The sequence below is a fragment of the Zasmidium cellare genome, assembly GCF_010093935.1.
Source record: "Zasmidium cellare ATCC 36951 unplaced genomic scaffold M409scaffold_7, whole genome shotgun sequence".
NCBI classification, from domain to species: Eukaryota; Fungi; Ascomycota; class Dothideomycetes; order Mycosphaerellales; family Mycosphaerellaceae; genus Zasmidium; species Zasmidium cellare.
In genome coordinates, this window is record NW_022986951.1 from 233348 (window position 1) to 253568 (window position 20221).

General features: G+C 55.7%; 7 protein-coding genes across 7 annotated transcripts; 5 read left to right on the forward strand and 2 right to left on the reverse strand.

The window, feature by feature from the left end:
- Positions 1-670: 670 nt before the first annotated feature.
- M409DRAFT_19240 (uncharacterized protein) lies at positions 671-1665 on the forward strand (the record flags this gene model as incomplete). The annotated part of the gene is made up of 4 exons (XM_033804842.1): positions 671-868; positions 940-1068; positions 1124-1304; positions 1364-1665. The coding sequence occupies 4 exons, from the start codon at positions 671-673 to the stop codon at positions 1663-1665; spliced, it is 810 nt and encodes a 269-aa protein (XP_033671307.1).
- Positions 1666-3192: 1527 nt separating this feature from the next.
- Positions 3193-3513, reverse strand: M409DRAFT_51464 (uncharacterized protein; the record flags this gene model as incomplete). The annotated part of the gene is made up of 1 exon (XM_033811811.1): positions 3193-3513. The coding sequence occupies one exon, from the start codon at positions 3511-3513 to the stop codon at positions 3193-3195; it is 321 nt and encodes a 106-aa protein (XP_033671308.1).
- A 2375-nt stretch (positions 3514-5888) lies between these two features.
- On the forward strand, positions 5889-7976 carry M409DRAFT_19241 (uncharacterized protein; the record flags this gene model as incomplete). The annotated part of the gene is made up of 7 exons (XM_033804843.1): positions 5889-6066; positions 6124-6275; positions 6324-6459; positions 6516-6879; positions 6931-7010; positions 7072-7420; positions 7472-7976. 7 exons carry the CDS (start codon positions 5889-5891, stop codon positions 7974-7976), a joined length of 1764 nt encoding a protein of 587 aa, XP_033671309.1.
- Positions 7977-8527: 551 nt separating this feature from the next.
- Positions 8528-11437, reverse strand: M409DRAFT_51466 (uncharacterized protein; the record flags this gene model as incomplete). Its single annotated transcript, XM_033811812.1, has 2 exons — positions 8528-11217; positions 11377-11437. The coding sequence occupies 2 exons, from the start codon at positions 11435-11437 to the stop codon at positions 8528-8530; spliced, it is 2751 nt and encodes a 916-aa protein (XP_033671310.1).
- A 584-nt stretch (positions 11438-12021) lies between these two features.
- Positions 12022-12438, forward strand: M409DRAFT_19243 (uncharacterized protein; the record flags this gene model as incomplete). Its single annotated transcript, XM_033804844.1, has 4 exons — positions 12022-12070; positions 12137-12166; positions 12249-12299; positions 12377-12438. 4 exons carry the CDS (start codon positions 12022-12024, stop codon positions 12436-12438), a joined length of 192 nt encoding a protein of 63 aa, XP_033671311.1.
- A 2218-nt stretch (positions 12439-14656) lies between these two features.
- Positions 14657-15888, forward strand: M409DRAFT_19244 (uncharacterized protein; the record flags this gene model as incomplete). The annotated part of the gene is made up of 4 exons (XM_033804845.1): positions 14657-14668; positions 14733-14805; positions 14854-15342; positions 15395-15888. 4 exons carry the CDS (start codon positions 14657-14659, stop codon positions 15886-15888), a joined length of 1068 nt encoding a protein of 355 aa, XP_033671312.1.
- Positions 15889-17333: 1445 nt separating this feature from the next.
- M409DRAFT_51468 (uncharacterized protein) lies at positions 17334-19949 on the forward strand (the record flags this gene model as incomplete). Its single annotated transcript, XM_033811813.1, has 1 exon — positions 17334-19949. One exon carries the CDS (start codon positions 17334-17336, stop codon positions 19947-19949), a length of 2616 nt encoding a protein of 871 aa, XP_033671313.1.
- Positions 19950-20221: the final 272 nt, after the last annotated feature.

Consider the following 20221-nt stretch of genomic DNA (forward strand, 5'->3'; position numbering starts at 1 on the left):
TCCTTTCGACTTGTTTATTATTACAGACTGCTCTGCGCTCAATGGCTTGGTATCTTGTACTGCTTTGAAGCTCTCAACCTCACCTGCTACCTGTATACAAGCTCCCAGGAACCAGATGCTCAAGCTCTCACCTTGAAAAACACATCCACCAGCCAGGCAATCCTCACTGTCAAGCGTTCGCATGTGCTCGATCATACCATCCCAACCATTCCTCCCATCACGCCCAAAAGCAGCAAATCCCGAGAACCTGGCCATCGCCCTCGCAAGCCCCGATCGTGAAGAAACCCCACAACTGCCCCCAGAATCCAGATGACGTGCTTGGAGCTACTGATGGCTCTACCATAAGGTTCACTCTCGCTCTGTGCAAACTCCCCAACTACCGCGACGATGACGAGTACGATTCGCCCAATGCGAACTTTCGTGCCTGACGCCATGGGTGTCGTCGAAGGTGTTTTTGCCCTGTCCACGCACCGGTTATAAGGAGCAAAGCTCGAGGGAGGTTGATGCGATGGGGAGATCGTCAATCTTTTCCGTGTGTGCTTTGCTCCGAGGTCTGGGTGGAGATATATAAACGAAGTGTTTGTCCCCGTCTTGGTCGTGTTCTCGTTTTGGACATATTGTTGTATTACCTGCGGGTTTGTTCGTTGAGAAGTAAACCCCTGCCGCAAAGATGGGCCACGAGAATCGGATCGAGCAGCTCGAGGGCTTGCACAACATCCAGACGAACGGCGACTTTTACGAGAAGTTGGCTTCTGGCAAGATCGCAACCAGTCCGTCTGCTGCGTCTTCGCTCGCCAATGGCTCGGTGACCACCCAGCCGTACTACATTCCTGTGCCCATCACCATCAAGGCGCAGCTCGGAAGTCCAGTAAGTGAACATCGTGGAGCGATATGAGCTACTCGCTGCGGAGAGGGTTTCAGTGCTGAGACCTATGATAGACTGCCTTGGCCATTGGAGCCTTCTCGACAACCTTGACGACCCTCTCCTTGGCGCTCATGGGATGGCGCGGTGTCAGCGTGACCAATGCCTTCATTGGTGATTTCTTCGGTGTTGCTGGTATTGGCATGGTAAGCTCAAGATCGATTCCAAAGCCTCCGTTGGGCGTGTGCTGAAGCGACATAGTTCGTCTCTGCAAACTGGGAGCTTGTACTCGGCAATACCTACGCATATACTGTTCTGGCTGCCTTCGGTCTCTTCTACGCTGGATTCGGCTTCATCGTGACACCTTCGTTCGGTGTGGCAGACGCGTATGGGGGTGTCGATAGCCCGCAGTACAACAACGCCGTCGGATTCTTTGTGCTCAGTGAGTCAACCCTCGAGTCCAAGTCTCATTTCCCCCAAGTCCGCTGACCTCTCCTGCAGTGTGGGCGGTGTGGAACCTCTTCTTCCTGCTGGGCTCGCTCCCGCTGAACCTCATCTACATCGGCATCTTCTTCACCGTCCAGATGGCCTTCACGCTCGTCGCAGCCGGGTACTTCCTCAAGGCCGACGGCCTGACCGAGACTGCGACCGCTGTGAATAAAGCAGGAGGGGCGTTTGCGTTCGCGAGTGGAATGTTTGGGTATTACACGGTTGCGAACCTAATGTGTCAGGAGTCGATGCGGTTCAGCTTCCCCATGGGCGATACCAGCCGGTTCTTCCAGAGGAAAGCGAAGAGCTCGTGAGATGGGTGAGATTGGATCGTGAGGAGGGAGATGATATAAAGAAGGGCTCTTTGATTACTAGATCGTAGAGGATAGAGATCAGTCATCTTTAGTGGGCGCCGTTGGATGGCGTGTAATGGCAATCCTCCCGTTGATGGATGGTAACGATTACTTGATCGTCGAAGTGTGTGTTCCTGCTGTTCGAGCTGTCTGTTCAGGTGTGTTCGTAGTCTTCCAGAGCTGGAAATTGTCGTCTCGTGAGAGGAGTCGTGAGGAAGCTCGTGGGCGGCAAGCCGTCGCCAAGGAACTTCTCCGACTTCATCATCACCGGCCGGCGGCCAGAGACGTGCAACAGTTCCCGCTGTCCACAACAACACTCTCCTTGCAGCATTTGAGAAGCAAGCGTTCGATCCAAGCGTCGGAGACCTCGAAGGAGTAGCCCACAGCTCAATTCTTGGGTCAACCACGAACCTTCCACGCAACGGGCCACCGAACCAGCACGGCCACAATCCCGAGCTCGACTTGCGATGAACTCTCTGCTCTCCGGCAACGACAACCCTCGGCGCATGATGCCCTCGTCTTCGATGAGCATCTCGGAAGTCGAATGCATGCCGAGAACAACATACCGGACGCATCAACGCCGCAGTCGCAACGACAACAAGCAGAAGCAGCTTGCGCCTCCGCTTGGCCTTCGATCTGCCAGAGATCAAGCAAAAAATGGTGGAGACGAGCAATAAGACGAAAATGCTCAGGTATGGACGTCTTGAGACATGACAAGGCGGCATGCTGTCGTCGTGAGAGGCCGTCTGCGCTCGGGGACTTGCAGACCTGGAAGCTGTTCGTCCAGCGGGCACCCGGCTTGGCTCCTGACGATTCGACGCAGTGGCTGCAGGCCTACCCCGTTCAATGAAGCTGTCCAAGGAATTGAAGAGAAGATCAGAGCGAGGACAAGGGTTGAGGCATAGAGAAGACACCGCTGGCCAAGCTCCGTTCTCTCACCGCATCCTCCTGGCCGGAATGATGGAGGCCACAGCCCATTTGCCCCTTACAACGATTCGAAGTCCACACCTTGGAAATCTCCCCGGCACATACAATGTTCCATGGCGTTGGTTCATCGCACTGGATCGCAGCGATCTGCATCTCCTGGAGATAGAAGCTTGGAATATCGACGGCGTCCAGATATTTGGAGTCTTGAGTATGGCAGGCGCTTCAGCTATACTTCGACTCTCGAGGACGATCGTAGCTCCACGCTGGGGCCATCTCTACGAGCGCATAGAAGGTGCGTGCTGTTCTTCCAGACGATACGGCCATGCTTTGGAGTCCTGAAGATGGCATACACCACACTTCGGCGCCATTGCTGCAGATTCGGCAAGGCATCTACACCGCCAGCTGAGACGTAGCGCTGCACTTGTGCCGCTCGAGGTGCGATGAACTCTGGTAAATGGAGCTGGCAGCTGTGGCAGGAGTTGGCTTGCGGTCGGGCAGCTAGAGGCCTGAAAACCGCTACATTAGCTGGGTTTTTATTGTGCCCTCAGGAGTACCGACCTCTCAACGACCCTTCTCTTGGATGCCTTCAAGCGTTGGTTGAAACTTCCTCGGCGCTCGCTTGCCCTTGCAACGCCTTGGGTGGCGTGTGGATCTCACCGCCGGCCGCTCCTCCTGCTTGCTCTGCTCTGCCTGCTGCTCGTTCTGCGGCTCTGTCTGACGCCGTGGGATGAAGCGCAGCCCGCCGCGCTCGTCCCAGTCGTAGCGGCCATCGAGTCTGTCCCAGCGGGTGGACTTGCGTGCCTTAGCCGGCCGCAAGGGCAGATCTCCTGCGGCATCTTCTTCGTGGTGCTGGTGCTGCTGCTCTCGTAATTGCAAACACATCCCTGAAAGGCGAGGAGCGAGTTGCCAAGCTTGGTCGATAAAGGATCTTCGGAGATGTGCCAAGTTTGCTCTGAGCAGCTTCTTTACTCGAGCGTGTGTTGGCAGGAGGTTGCTGTCGACCACGCAAGTTGAAGCGGACTTTCAGCGGCGATGCGGGAGAGAGCATTTCCACCTCTTTGCCATGTTCCACGCCAACGATACGATTACTGCTGGACTAGAGAGACATTGGAGACCGGGCATTGATCAAATTCAACCTCGTTATCCCAAGAGCGCGCTTGTTGCCAGGTCCACTGCCTGCGTAACGCCCATATTGACGGCAGTTGCAAGAGCATTCCACTTGGCCTTGCTTCCCACCGTCTCTCTATGGATGCCTAAGCTATTGGCAAGACCTTAGGACGTCGAATTCCGAGCCACAGCTACAATTTTCCGGCTTTCACGCGTAGGTTACGTTTCTTCCTGCGCCCGCCATCGTTGGTATCGTTTTCTTTCTTTCCTACGGTCAGAATACGAGCATGAGGTACCGGTTGACGCATCTACTATTGAGTAACCGACATGAGTCTGCCTGAGCAGCTCGACGTCTCCAAGCTCTACTTACGAAGCCTCAACGGCTGGAAACAAGGCTGCTGGGTACATGACTTTGAAGGCATTTACATTGACAACAACGCGCGCTATCGACTGGACAAGTTACCTGGTTCTCATCAAGAGCTACATGAGGAGATGCACGTCGAGCAGACTTCATGGGCACGTTCAGTACGCTGCCAAAGTCGGCAGTATCTGCATAGCCGCTGCCTCTTCGTTCCTACGTCTTCATTCCTATCCAAGAGACGATACTCACGGCTGCACCCAACCCGGCAAAGTTGACATTGCCAAGCTGCCATACCTATACAGCGCCCCGACGCCCTTTGAAACGCGGCTACAGTCTGCAGCTGCTGCAGCTGGACGGCAATCTTGTTTGGGGTCGTCCATGCTCAGCAATGTGAGGCTTTGCAAGTCCCAAGGGGTTGCTCTGCGAGCGAGACGCGTTCGTGGGTCGTCCAATGTCAGGGGCAGTAGAACGGCTCGGATGGTATATGCCAAGTCGCCTGGGACGTACGAAGAGCATTGGAGCCGACAACGAAAGAACTCGTCCAGTAACGAGCTACAACAGTATGGTTGTTGTCTCCTGCTCTTTGATCTGTATGGTCGTGGAGCTTGCTGGAACCTGACTGTCAACAAACGAGACGCGTCTTCAATGTCCAGCAAACCTCGCGCTTCTGGAGGACTTGCTTCCCGCATGTATTTGGTCGATAGCTCACGCGTACCGCCACGGCCAGCCCTCCTTGGACGCCTGGAATTGCCATATCGGCCTGGTTTTACATTGCTGGTGCTGCACTTTGCTCTCCTCCTCTTTCGGCCAGGCCTGTTGGAGTGTCCACCACGTTGCATGCTCCTCCTCTTGCAGCCGACCGCCATTGGCAACATTGGTCATATCCTCTTCGCTTTCCAAACGTTGTCTGGGCTTCTCTATCAACGGTGCGAAACACTCGGGCTTGTCCAACCGGTGGTACCAACGTTCCAATCCCCTGCGCGTACCCCGACGCGTCTTCCTCCTCTTCTTGAAGTCTCCATCGATCTCCTGGTGGGAACGCTCGGTATTTGTTGTTGGGTCGATGTCTCTGGGCAAGCTAGAGAGTCAAGGGCCTTGTGATATCTGGGAGGAATAGGTGATATGATGGTTGGGAACGGGCAAGAGAGCTGCCTCAGACTTGAAGGACCTCAACATGGATCGCCTCTCCTCGCATCTCCTGACGAAGGCGATGCTGCCTGCAAGTCCCTCGGAGCATCGATGAAAGCGCTGCTGGTAGAGAAGGGTACTGCCAGGCATTGTGCACATGCTGTTACCGGCCTTTATCTGTCCTCTCACATGAACCTGCACATGGCCTTGCACCTTCCTCCCCCGAGACAAACTCCGCAACGTTCCTTCCTCACGAACGACATCGCTGCCGCACCACGTGAGCCCCGCTCGCTTAATTTCAACGTGTTTCGTGGCCGTGCATCGCAAACAGCGGCTACAAATTCGAGCTTCCTCTTTCTCGACTTCCTCAACACACCAACACCATCCACTTCCGCTCCCCATCTCTGCTCCCTCGTCACCCACTCGACGACGGCCAGAGATCTCTCCGCACCCACACGACCACCGACAGACGACTCGTCACTTGCACGACCTCGTCCGTCCAGGTAAGTCACCCAACCTCGCCTGCCACCTGCCATCTCAACACCCACCCACCCACCACCTCGACTCTGCGACGCACATGCTAACACTTACCCTTCCACCAGCACCTCATCCTCAGTCCACCACATCATTACATTGTCACTCGATCACCACATCAGCGACAATGTCTGACTCATTCGGCAACGACGCCCCAGCCGACGCCTGGGGCACCAACGAGCCGCAAGACACTCCGCAGCCGTCGGGTTCAGCACCAGTTGTCTTCGACAAGGAGGCCCTTGCTCAGCGTGCGCGTGAGCAGGGATGGACGGAGACCACCGCGTACGACTACGAGGCCTTTGAGCGTCAGGGTGGATCCAATGCCGATTGGTATGGCGCCGCTAAGGTCTACGAGTAGTCAGGCGAGATCGGCGAGATCGGTCCAGAAGTCCCAGAGCTGGAGGCTATACTCTTTGGCCGCGAGTTCCGCCCCGAGCAGGGCGAGCACATTGCCCAACTCAAGGAGATCGAGGTGCACGTCGAGGGACCAGAGAGAATTGCTCCCATTGTTCGGGTATGCCTACTACTTCCATGCACCACATCATGTGCTAATGTTCCTCAGTTCACCGACGCTGGCCTTCACCCTGCTGTGCTTGCCAACTGCCAGCGCGCCGGCTACGTCGTCCCAACCCCGATCCAAGGCTACGCCATCCCCACCATCTTGGGAGGCTCCGACGTCGTTGCCATTGCTCAGACTGGTAAGTGTAACATGAAAACTTCTTGGCCTCTCGCAAGATTACTGACAATCGCACAGGTTCTGGCAAGACTGCCGCGTACCTCGTTCCTATCCTATCGAAGCTCATGGGCAAGGCAAAGAAGTTGTCCGCGCCTCGCCCAGACGTTACCAAGCCAGGCTTTGACATCCGCTCCCACGGCGTTAGGGCCGAGCCACTTGTCATCGTCGTCGTTCCGACTCGAGAGCTGGCCATCCAGATTTTCGATGAGGCTCGCCGTATGTGCTACCGCTCCATGCTGCGCCCATGCGTTGCGTATGGCGGTCTCCCGATGCAGATCTGTCGCGAGGAGCTCGGCAAGGGCTGCGATATCCTCATTGCTACTCCAGGTCGCCTGTGCGATCTCATGGACAAGCCTGATCTGCTGTCCATGAACCGCGTCAAGTAAGTACAGTGGCATCTTTCTATGCACGAGCCTGGGCTAACGATAAACAGGTTCACCGTCATTGATGAGGCCGATGAGATGCTCGACCAAGACTGGGAGACTGAGCTGACCAAGATCATGGCGGGTGGTGGTACGTACTGACCTCGTCTTCCTTCTTCGATGAAAGTTGCAACTTACTGACTGACTCCTAGACACCAATGAGGATGCCGATCACCAGTTCATGATGTTCTCCGCCACCTTCCCCAAGGGCGCCCGTGAGCTGGCCCGCAAGTTCATGGCAGAGGATCACTTCAACATTCGCGTCGGCCGCGCCGGTCAGACCCACAAGAACATTCGTCAGAATATCGTCTACGTCGATCAGAACGCGAAGCGCGAGGCCGTTTACGACCTCCTCATCTCCATGGAGAAGCCTGGCCGCACCCTCATTTTCTGCAACTCCAAAGCCGCTGTCGACCTCCTCGACGACTTCCTCTACAACCGCCAGCTACCCACGACTTCGATCCATGCCGATCGCAACCAGCGCGAGCGTGAGGATGCTCTGTAAGTTCAATGCCCATTGCCCGTCAATTCTCCTTTACTGATCTGTTCTAGTCGCGCATTCCGCACCGGCAAGGCCCCTATCCTCATCGCCACCGGCGTCTCGGCTCGCGGTTGGGATGTCAAGAATGTCGTCCACGTCATCAACTACGACCTTCCCAGCGCCATGTACGGTGGCATCTCCGAGTATGTCCACCGCATTGGCCGTACTGGTCGCATCGGCCATCAGGGTCTGGCCACTTCTTTCTACAACGACCGCGACGAGGACCTTGGTCAAGCCCTTGTCAATATCCTCGTCGAGTGCGAGTGCGAGGTGCCTGAGTTCCTGTCCCACCTGACTCCTGAGGATGGCAACATCCAGTTCGACGACGATAGCGACGATGAGGCCGAGGCAGGCGATGGTGGTGCTTGGGGTGGTGCCGCTGATGGCGATGGTGATGCTCCAGCTGCTGCTGGTTGGGGTTCTGCTGAGCCAGCTGCTCCTGCCGACGACGGCTTCACTGCCGACGCTGGCTTCACTCCTGCTGGTGGTGCTCCTCCAGCTGACGACGGTTGGTAAAGACTTGCGACCCATTGCTTGCAGGTACGGATGGCTGGGGTTGTTGGCATACAAACAGCCATCTCACTTGTACTGCTTCTATTGCTTTTCTTGAATGCTTGATACCCATGAGCGAGAAGGGGGAACGAGCGTGTATCCTTCGCAGACCTCAATGAAATCATACTTTGCGTAAACTCCATCTCCAGACTCTCATCATCCTCCGTGACTGTCTTGACTTGATCATGCTGTTCCATTGTATACATAATTCTCGAGAAACCTGAAGAAAGCGCGTGAAGTGAATTGCTTTGTGATCATTCACTTGACATTAAGTATTGGTTGGTCTGTATCTCATATCTATCCATTCATCCTTCTCTCATCCACTGTCATGCATCTCATGCTGTTGGAGGCTGTACTGTATCTACAAGTTCTCATTCCTCGTGGTATCTTTCCCCTCCGTCCATGCACATCATGATCATTATCATGAGGCAAACCCCAAAAGACTCCGCAAAGCGCCGTCGCTGAAAAAACTTTCATCATCAAAATAGGCAAAAAAAAAGAGACACATCCAAGAATCAGTTCCGCACGCGATCAATCCCCACGAACTCCTTCCCATCTCTGCCTACGAATCTTCCCAACGCGTACTTCGTCATCGCGCCTGATGTCGCCTTCTCCTCATCTCCAGCGGCTGCTGCCCTCGCCCGTCCGAATCCGCGAATGCTGTCCGCAAGGGAGATTTTGCTCGCGGCCGCCGCGGCGTTGGGGATGACGAGGGCGGAGCCCGGACGGGCGGAGAGGAGGCGGGTGACGAGGTCGGTTTTGGAGACGGGGTTGCGGAAGGCGAGGTCGTCCAGCAGACGGGATTGGCGGAACAGGGAGATGGTGTTGTCGAAGGTGTCGAGGTTGGGGGTGGTCGTGTGGCGGAGGGTGGCGGGCGGGAAGATGGCGAGGTAGGCGAGGGCGTGGAGGGTGAGGAAGACGGTCAGGGCGTAGTAGCCGGGCATGTGGGCGGAGATGAGGACGCGTTGTTGGGGGATGTAGAATTGGGACCAGAAGATGCCGGAGGCCAGGATGGGGAGGGTGGTGCTGAGGAGGGTTATGGTGGTGAGGAAGGCGAGGCGGTAGTCGGCGTTGAAGAGGGCGGAGAGGGTCGTCAGGATGGGGAGGTCCGCGGCGTAGCTGAGGAGGAGGGTGCGTTCGGGGATGTCGCCGGGTCGGTCGTCTCCCCGGGTGTGTGAGGCGAGGGCGGAGAGTGGCGCGAGTTTGCGGTAGGCGTAGTCGATTTCCATCCAGAAGACAAAGCAGAGGGTTGCTAGGAAGGTTGGGATGAAGGAGTAGAGGAAGTTGCCGCTGCTGAAGCCCATGTTGTTGACCGCGCTGGGGAGCATGGGGCGGAAGCCTTTGGTGCTCGTTGTCGAGGGGAGGTAGGACACGATGAGGAATGCCAGGAGCAAGACGATGGCGATGATCGGCCAGAGAAGGGCGAGGGATGGCTTGAGGAACCATGGGAGCGCAGAGCTGTGGTGGTTCTCGAGAGCCTCTTCGTCTCCGTGTGTACCTTGGCGAGGTAGCATCGGCTCCTTGGACAGGCGTGGTGGGTTCGCAGCGTCGGCCTCGAAATTTGGGTTGCTGTATCGCTGTTCACGATACTGTCCATCCACCACGGCGTAGCTTCGCGCCGGCTTATCAGCAGTGCCATATGCGTGGAAAACCTCATTTGGCCTGTGGCTCGTGCGAAAGTAGCCCAGCTGAGGCACGCTTTCGCCTTGACCGTCGAGAGCATTGCTGCGCTCTAGGAGAACAATCATGTCTGCCAGACTTCGCGGGTCCCACTTCAGTCCGGTGGTGGTCCGCATAAGCCAGACGAGGAGGATCATCAAAGCCAACAAGAGCAAGATGTACAGCGCAATGACGGTCCAAATCACGCCTTGCGTTGCAATCCATCGCCACACGCCATTACTCTGGTAGACGTTGAAGCTCGATCCCAGCAGGGGGATCGTGAACAACTGCAGCCAGGCGATGAAGAGGAAAGTGCCGATGATTGGAAGTTTCGCACCGAAGTGGCCAAAGTACGGCAGCACAAATCCCCGTGGATGTAGTGGCAACCGAGCTGCAACAATCCTCGCTGTTGGCACACTCGACGATCCCATGGCGATGAATGGAGCCATGCGGTAAATCGCCTTCTGAACTTCGAACAGCCAGACCAGAACGATCATGCCGAGCATCGTGGGGAAGTACTGGAAGAGGAAGTATCGCCCATCTCCAAAAGACAGATATCTCCACAATCCAGTGTTGGCTCTACTCCACGCGGCAGCAACGATTAGGCAGATGAGATATGCCAGCACCACGAAGATGAACAGACCCAACTGGAGAGGTCGGAGAATCCCAGGCACGAAGTTCAGGGGAGCTTGTCTCGACTCTTCTTGAGGTACGGGGATGAAGACGTTTGGGCCTTGTCGTTGCGCTTCTGGTCGTCCAGATTGACTCAGTCGATCTGGATTTCTGGGCGGGGGATTGTCCATGTAGGGTGACTGCTCGGAAATGTCCTTCTCCTCCTGTGGTAGTTGTTCGTATCGGGCGCCTTGTGGTTGGGTTGGCCATTGAACGTTGGCCGGGACTTGGTATGGGTAGTTGCCGTCGATTCCAGGGGCGATGCCATACTGCCTGCTGCCTCGTACTTCTTCGTCTCGTGTGAGTTGATCGAGTGCGAAGTGGATGTATGGAGTGTCGTCGACGTGTGGTGTTGGAGCGTCCCGCTCGCGGTTGATATCCCTCGCGACCGAGCTCTGAGCAATGGTTGGCGAGATGCGGCTGTTGCGATTGGATGAGCCGCTCTCCATTACTGTGCTGGGGACCGGTTTCCTTCGAATGCCACCTTCCCTCAATTGTCCCTGTTGTTGTTGAGATCCTGCAAGCAAAGGTTGCTCGACCGCAGCTTGACTTGATCCTTCCTCCACACTCTGTCTTCTCTTGCCGTGGCCTCTCATGGGCGTCTGGCGAAACGGTTCTTCCCCCATCTGCTCGTCAACCTCATGCTGTTGTGGCAGAGGCAGCACGTCTCTCGACTGCTGCGGCGTCCGGTAGCGAGACGGTGGGGTTTGGTATCGGGTTATCGTGAGCTGGGATTGAGATGCTCGGTTGGCATTGGCTCTGGCTGAGGCACCGCTGTGGGTTGATGAGTTGGATCCGGAGAGGGAGTAGTAGTCTTCTGATGCAGTGATGGACTGTTGCGAGGGTCTGCTGTGAATGATGCTTGGATTGGATACTGTAGGCTCTTGTCAGTGGGTGAAGGTCAAGTATATATGGGTTGACGGGAGCGGTGGAGGGCGAGGTGGAGTGAGGCTGCATGAGCTGTTGCAAGGGTATGCTGAGAAGCCGCACTGCATCAAGCCGCAGTACAGAACCACTGACTGATTGGACTCACCGTTGGTCTGGCGTAATGCGAGGCTGCTGTTGGGGTCGGTGGGCTGCAACGAGTTCGACATTGGAGAGCGCGAGGGAGAGGGCTCTGTTACAACGACTGTAAGGACCGTCTTGATGTTGGCATTATTTTATCGATAGGTATTGTGTGGGCACGTGTGATAAGAGAGGACAGAACCATGGGTCGGAATGTCCGGGTTGAGCCTGCAGCGGCTCAGGAACGTTTCGTAAATGTACTGTACCTGGTGGTGGAAAAGTGATGGCGGGTTTATAGCGAGGCTGGGCGCGCGTTGCGAAGGCTGGGGCTACAATCGCCTTGTCTGCTATTGGCGCCTCCCGCAAAATAGGGGAAATGGAAGTGGATGGGAGCGCTATACCGTGCCACCGTGAAGGACTCAATTTCGGGGAGCAGAAGCAGTCAATTGCATCATGCGTTGGTGTTCGGTGGTGGTGTTGTGAAAGCTGAAGCTCAAGCTACCAAATCCTGTGGCGGGGAAACAGATGTCTGCCTTGATGCCTGGCCGCGGCTATATCCGCTTCTCGAAAGCTTGGCGGCCCTGGCTCTGGACATGATGGCAAGAGCTTCACGGCAACAACAGCTACGATATCCCACCTTACACCACCTCAAACCACCCACAAATCAGTCAACATGGCAAACGGTGGCTCCCTCCTCGGAAAGAAGTTCCCTGCGCCCATCGGTGAGTCGCCAATGGCTGCGCGGAAAGCATGAGAGGAGAGGACAGGAGACTGACTTTGACATCCAGCACGGACGATGTGGCCTTTCTACACCGCCGGTACGTCGAGATCATGAACGAGCGGGAAGAAAGGGATGGAGAACCAGTTTTGGGGCAACAGAATACTGATACGGAGGCGCAGGCGTCATCATCGCGTACGGCATTAGCTCCTTTGCGACTGTCCTTGCAAACAGTACGTCCACCTCCCTTCGAAAAGCGCGCACGAATACTGGCGGAGACTTGTGGACAATAATACTAATATATACGTAGCCGACGAGTACAAGAACGACCCGAGGAACCCCAACGCCAAGAAGCCGGCAGAGAAGCACTAGACGGGGGCATTGTTTTCTTGAGTTGAAAAGGTAGCTGGGGCAGCGAGATGGAGACGTGGACATGCTCAATGCTCTGAGTACATCACAGTCAGGGCATTGAGAGGATAGGGCACGTTGCGGATGCATGGACCGAGACCGACCACTGTACATATACCATACCACCGAAACATCTCGCCTGCCGCATCTTCTGAAGACACACTCCTGCTGCCAGCACAATTCATTTGTACCCTGAGGATTCTGTTCAAGGTGGAAGATTGATCACATTACTCGCGATTCATCTAATTGGCCAAGGCAGCGAACAGCAGCCTGGTCTACTTACGAAGATCGGAGAAACAACAGTCCTACTCATGTCACTTCGAGCGGAATGAGGACGGTCTTGCTGAAAAGCTCACGTGCTCATCTATCAAGTCACAAGCGAAGTGAATATTGTGATAACAACTTTATGCTGCAGACCCTTGAAGTCCAATCCAGGTTGGCCACATGTCTCACTACCCGCACAGCAGACTTTGCACGCAATGCGTCTGGACCTCAAGACGTATGACATGTCTCATCGCTCATTTCAGATGCATGCCAGCTGTCATGGGAGCACTTCAATGCATCACGCAGCAGCAGCATCAGTCTATCGGCAATCGGAATGTCAAGCCGAAAGCACCGCCAACGCATATACTGCATGTGCTGCATGACCATGACACGGCCAAGATGCGATATAGGAACGAGAAACGTTCGGATAGATGATGAAGTGTGATGATATAGGCGGTCTACTGCTGGCCAAAGTCACGGAGTATTGCCTGCAAATGTATACCTGTCGACTATTTCACATTTCCCGCGCTACTCGCAGGCCGGGAACAATGATAATGCATCAAGCAGGAGGCCGCACAAGCCGCGCTTGAAGAAGATGGGCGACTGGGCGCAAAGGGCGTAGTACATGCCATTGCTCGGTGTTCTACCTTTGTATCTATAATTGCGTAGCAAATGAGGAGAGTGGAGGTACAAGGAAGAAGCTTGGTGATATGTCGCCTTCTGTTTCGGGCGGGCAGGGCGAGGCAATGCCTCGCTCAGCCGGCGGCTGGATCAATCAAATCGTCGGCGGCACCATTGCGTCGCTGCCCAACGTAGAGGGCGGCCTCGGATTGCCGTGGCGGCCATGACATGAGCTGGCCGAACGACGGGGACGCAAGAGCAGATGTCGTCGATGAGCGAGCTGTATAGGATGAATGCGAGTGACGAGCGTGGCTGATGGGAGAGATGGATGGGTGGTGTGGTTTGTTGTTCGGGACGATCGTCGCTTCCGGTGCCAAGCGTCAAAGAGCAGGCAAAGCAAAGGGCAAAGGCAAAGCAGGTGAAAGGCCGGCTCGCTCTCAGGCTGATTCAGGCGCTGCCTTTGAAGCGTGATCAAAGCCCGCACTGCCACACCACACTGCACTTCACCTACCTCTCCTCCCCCCATAATCTCTCACGACCACTGTTCGAGCAGCTTCCTCCGCCGTGCTGCTGCCGCTGGCTTTGTTGTTGTTGCTGTCCGCAAGGCAATCATCCGCAACAGTCCCCCCAATCCGAACCTCCTCACATCAGCCGGCGCGCCCTTCGCACCACTCGACTCTGCTCACGCCTTTCATCACCCACCGTGCCGCCCGGAGCGCTGCCTGCATCCCTCTTCTGCTGCCATCGCCGGAGACGGTTCGCCTTTGCACCGTACAATAGCCAGCTGCTGCCCCTTCCGACACTAGTCTGCCGACCAAACACTGCACAAAAGGTACGTAGCTGAGACGACTGCTGGAGCGCTGCGTGGCACCAGACTGTGTCACGAGCTGCGCCCGACGCCTGCTGCTCCATCACCACTTCTATCCCTCGCTTCTTCCCACTATTCACCACCACCACCGCCCCCCCTTCACTCTGCACTGCGGCTTGTGTGTGTCGTACGTCGCCGCCCTCCTCCTGCTTCGCTTCCCGCCTTTCCCCGCCAGCACCGCACCGGCAAGCGGTTCATCTCTGCCGCTGCTGCCCACCTTGGCACACCGCCCTTGTCACACTCCACCACTCCACACAACACGTCCTATCTGTACAAAGCCTGACGCTGACCTCCGCCCCCTTCGCGTCTGCAGTCCTCACCACCGACACCACCCACCTCGATCCCGACGCTCGGTAGAAATACTGGGCGCTCAACCGAACCACTCGACCCCTCACCGCAAATCCTCAGCTGCTGAGGCCACCCATCAACATGACGACCATGGTAGGCATATCATACCGCACACACATGCACACGATCACGGCAAGAGATATTGATACAATGGCAGGACCTCCGCGTGGGGAACAAGTACCGCATCGGTCGCAAGATCGGAAGTGGTAGCTTCGGCGATATCTACCTGGGTTGGTCGTACCATATATCCCTCACATGACCGTCCTAACACCACACAGGCACCAACATCATCTCTGGCGAGGAGATCGCCATCAAGCTGGAGTCTGTCAAGGCCAAGCACCCCCAACTCGAGTATGAGGCCCGCGTCTACAAGTCGCTCGCCGGCGGCGTCGGCATCCCTTTCGTGAGATGGTTCGGCACAGAATGCGACTACAACGCTATGGTCCTCGACCTGCTCGGCCCCTCCCTCGAAGACCTCTTCAACTTCTGCAACCGCAAGTTCTCGCTCAAGACCGTCCTGCTCCTCGCCGATCAGCTCATCTCCCGCATCGAGTACATCCACGCCAAGTCCTTCATCCACCGTGATATCAAGCCCGACAACTTCCTCATGGGTATCGGCAAGCGTGGAAACCAGGTCAATGTCATCGATTTCGGTCTGGCCAAGAAGTACCGTGACCCCAAGACGCACTTCCATATCCCATACCGTGAGAACAAGAACTTGACCGGAACTGCCCGCTATGCCTCCATCAACACCCACTTGGGTGTCGGTACGTATTCACATCACCTCACCCGTCTACCCTACCACTAACAATCCCACAGAGCAGTCCCGCCGCGACGACATGGAGTCTCTCGGCTATGTCATGCTCTACTTCTGCCGTGGCTCCCTTCCATGGCAGGGCCTTAAGGCGGCTACCAAGAAGCAGAAGTACGACCGCATCATGGAGAAGAAGATGACCACCCCGACCGAGGTCCTTTGCCGTGGATTCCCCAACGAGTTTGCCATCTACCTCAACTACACCCGCTCCCTGCGCTTCGACGATAAGCCTGACTACTCGTACCTCCGCAAGATCTTCCGCGACCTCTTCGTCCGCGAGGGCTTCCAATACGACTACGTCTTCGACTGGACTGTCTACAAGTACCAGAAGAATGCCCAGGCCATCGCCCAGGCTCAGCAGGGCCAGGCTGGCGAGGAAGCTGACGAGAAGTCTGGTGGCCGCAACCGTACTGCCCAGGCCACGGGCGGACAGACTGCGCAGCTCAGCAAGGATCGACGTGGCCCTGTGCAGCCGAGAAACGAGAGCTCTGGAATGTGAGTGCGCACAAACACATGACCTGCTTTCGTGTCTCCGTCTTGTAAGGCGCCTTCTCCTCTGCGTTCGAACGTTGCTTTGGCGCGTGAGGGGTTAGAAGACTTGGACTAATGAGTGTTTTCAACCCACAGGCAACTTCGCTCTAGCAAGCGCGGCGCTGATCAGTCTGGACACAACTACTGAATGGCTCAACACGACGGCGGGGTCGCCACTCTCGGATGATCAATTCTCGGCAAAGCGGTGCAGCTTGATTGTACACGCTTGTTCTGGTCTCTCAAGACCGGAAAACTCTTTCATATCGGTATCGGTGCTACAGTACATGGCTGGCTTGCTGGTTCGCTTCTCGGTGTGGTTTCTCGACTTTAGCATGACTCTCAATTCGAGAGCACTGAAGTACTGCGAGATGTACATGCTGTTTGAAGAGAAGCGGACGGCAAATTGGGCAACACCAGCAGTGCAGCATTCTGGCAGTGTCACTCGGCAGGGCCTTTGGTATCCGGATTCTTCTTCAACATGGGAAAGTCAACACGAAACGGATACTGGATTCACCTGCAGGCTTCACACAAGCCACATCGACTCTCCTTGTCAGCTTGTTATCAACCACCAACCACCGACCACCACACACAGCACGACATGAAAACGATTAAAACGACAAAAATATGATTGCTTCACCTTTTCCTTGGCGCTGGATGTTTTGATTTTACCTGGGCAGCTTTTTCATTCGACTTCAATTCAGACGAGTAATGGCTTCGGCGCGGATGGCCGTTAGGGGAAGAGGCAGGCGTGGGGAGGTTAATGGGCGGGAAGATGAGAGGGGAGATAGGCGGCAGACTTTGGTACTGGACAATGGACTAGCAAACAGCACGCCGGGCACATGCTCTGGCGTGTTTGTTTGCAGGTCTATTTGGTCGAAGAAGCGAGCTTCTGTGGTCGGGCGGAGATGAGCGTGGACGAGGATGGTTTTGCTATTTGATTTTATGCTTCCTTGGTAGCTTCTGGAATTGCGTTGTGCTGTGTCCCCAAACATCCTACTCTCTTTCATCTGTTGTTGTCAATACGTTGTGAGATGTCTCAGGCACGTTTAAGCTGAGATTGCGATTGGTTTCACCTCGATCTTGACGAAGCTCGACATTCGATCTGTATCTGAAACCGTTCACCGAGAACGTTGAAGTCAATTGCTGGGGAAGACCATGGTACGGACGTTACCAATGGATTGGACATGAACAATAAAAAGGAAGTCGAGCACGTGAGTTGGTGCAGGTGGTGTCGCGGTGAAGAGATCGGGGCATCTATCTAATCGAGAAAGTTTCATTGGCTGCATCCAAATCTCCAGACGATGGAAGTTTGGAGCGTCGACTTTCCATCATCATCGTACTCGCCACAACCACCACGTCTCTCTTTTTGTACATTAAGTCTGGAGGGTCGTCGAGAAGAAGAGGAGGTGGAGGATGTTCTCCGCGCCGGCGATCCGCTGCAATACATGCCGACTGAGGAGTTTGATCCGGATCCAGCAGTTGTCGAGGAGTAGGAAGGCTGTTGCGGGGTTTGCGACGTCGGGGGTGAGGAGTTTCCCAAGAGCGACGACGAAGAAGAAGGGGAAGACATCTCCATCGTTATCCATCCGTCCTGCGCCTCCGACGACGACGAACGCCCGCGATGGACAAGCTTTCTTAAGTCAAAGACAACAAGTCCACCTCATCGAATCCCTCTACACGTCCGGGCAGATCACGCGCGAGGAATGGCGGGAGAGCGTGTGGATCCAGGCGGGGTTGAGGGAGGATCGGGAGGGGAGGGTTGCGGGTAAGGATGGAGGGGTGGTGAGGGGTGGTGGGGTGGAGGATGAGATGAGGAGGTTGAAGGAGTGGTATAAGGGGGTGGAGGAGGTTCCTGGGGAGTTGTTGGAAGAGGGGGAGAGGGTGGTTTATGTGAGGTTGTTTGGGGGTGTGGGGGATTTGGAGGTCGGGAGGGGGGTTGTGGGGGATGAGGAGGTGGAGGAGGATTGGGGTGTGGAGGGGACGGGGTTGCTGAGGGAGGGGAGGGATGGGTTGCTTGAGGAGGTTGTTTTTGAGGAGGAGGGGGAGGGTGTTGAGCACAAGAAGAGGAGGCGGAAGAGGGGAGATGAGGTTTTGGTGGGGGATATCACAGCTGCTTTGGAGGGGAGGGGAGAGCAAGAGGAGGATGCTGCTGAGACGAGGAAAGGGAAGAAGAATAACTGGGAGACGGCGATGGTTAAGGATATACATAATAGCATGGAGTCAACACAAGAGGACAAAGAGGAGAGTATGCTGGATACAGACGCAGTGGAAGTGGACGAGTCTGATTCCGAGGATGGTGATTTCCTACGAACACACCCTCTGACCGCTGCGAACAGATTCGAAACATCGCCTTCTACCCTCAACATGCCACGCCATACCCTCACGGAGCCCATCGAAACGATGCTCGCCAACATGTCGAACAAGCATATCCACGAACACGCTCATCGAATCTTTGGCGGTCCCGGACTGCCTTACTCAACATCGACGCCCCTCCGAGGGAAACCGATGCCAGAAAAGCCCATTGCGTTGGACGCGTATCAATCTCAAATGGCGCCCATTGAGGCGGATGTGTACATGGCTTCACTTATTCCTGGAGTCTATGCTAGCGTCATGTCGGTGCTGGTTGAGACGAGGAAGAGGTTGGGAACGCAGTGGGCGAGAGAGATTGTTGAGAAAGCAGAGAGGGCCGAATTGAGGATTTTGGATGCTGGTGGTGGTGGTGCGGGAGTGCTTGCTGTCAGGGAGATGATCCGAGCTGAGTGGGAGATCGCGCACGAGGAGTCTCACGGCGAGATTGGAAGTTCCATGGCGATGGCTGAGGTTGACGGCAAGGCTGGCGGTGAAGGGGTAAGAGCACCTCTGGGCCAGGCTACGGTCTTGACTGGCTCTGATACTTTGCGGAAACGTGCGGCGAAACTTCTGGAGAATACGACGTTCGTTCCTCGATTGCCGGATTATATCCACACGGAAGCGGCGAAACACAAAGGCAAGTTCGATATTGTCATTGCGCCCCATACGTTGTGGCCTTTGAAGGAGGACTACATCCGCAAGACGCACGTACAGAATCTGTGGAGTCTTGTTAGCGCTGATGGCGGGATCCTACTATTGATGGAGAAGGGCGTACCTCGCGGTTTCGAGATGGTTGCTGGCGCGAGGGATATGCTTCTCGAGACGAAGATCGCCTCGCCCGGTTCGACAACACGAGAACGGGAAATCAACGAATTCGTATCAGAAGACGAAGCCTCCTCATCTCAACTCCCGAACGCAATCGAAAAGGAAGAAGCGATGATCATCGCGCCCTGCACGAACCACGCTGGATGTCCGATGTACCAACAAAAAGGCAAAGTCAAAGGACGAAAGGACATCTGCGCTTTCTCCCAACGCTACCACCGCCCTCCCTTCCTCCAGAGAATCTTCGGCGCCAAAGGCAAAAACCACGAAGACGTCGAATTCAGCTACCTGTCCCTCCTGCGCGGGCGCGACCTCCGCTCTAAGAACTCCACACCTACCGACGAAGTCCCAGTGCCCATCGAGCAATCCTCGCACACAACCGACCTCGCCTTCGCCGGCCACGCCACCACCACCCCTACACCACACCCCCTCACCCTGCCCCGCCTCGTCCTCCCACCCCTCAAACGCAAAGGCCACGTCATCCTCGACCTCTGCACGCCCGCCGGCACCCTCGAGCGCTGGACGGTGCCCCGCTCCTTCTCCCGGCAAGCCTACCGGGACGCGCGCAAAGCCTCCTGGGGCGACCTCTGGGCTCTCGGCGCCAAGACGCGTGTCCCGCGACGGGCGATGGTGCGGAAGCAGGTGAAGGACGCGAGGGATGGAGTCGGGAAGGAGGTTGGTGGGGAGGGGGATTTGGTGGGGAGTGATGAGTTCGGGAGGGTGGTTTTTGATCGTGATGGTGCGGAGGAGAAGGTTTTTGAGGGGGGGAGGGTTAGGGGGGGTGTGAAGGTTAAGGGGGTGAGGGATAAGAGGGATAAGAAGGGGGATGGGAGGGGACGGAGGAAGAATAAGAATTAGTTGTGGGTGCGTGTTGGGGATTGTTGGGGATGGTGGGACTCCGCTCTGTGTTGATAGAAGGTCTACGATGGTGTGGTGTATAAACAGTGGCAAGATGAAACGCACGAGTTTTGTTGATGGATGTTGTAGCTCGTGAAAGCCAACCTCCCATATCTTCCTATCTTCTCATCGAATCCTCAAAACAACAACTTTTTTATGTTTCTCCTCTCTCAAGTCCAATTCGTACAAAGATGTACAAGTAAGTACCAACAACAGTTTTCCCATACGTACAA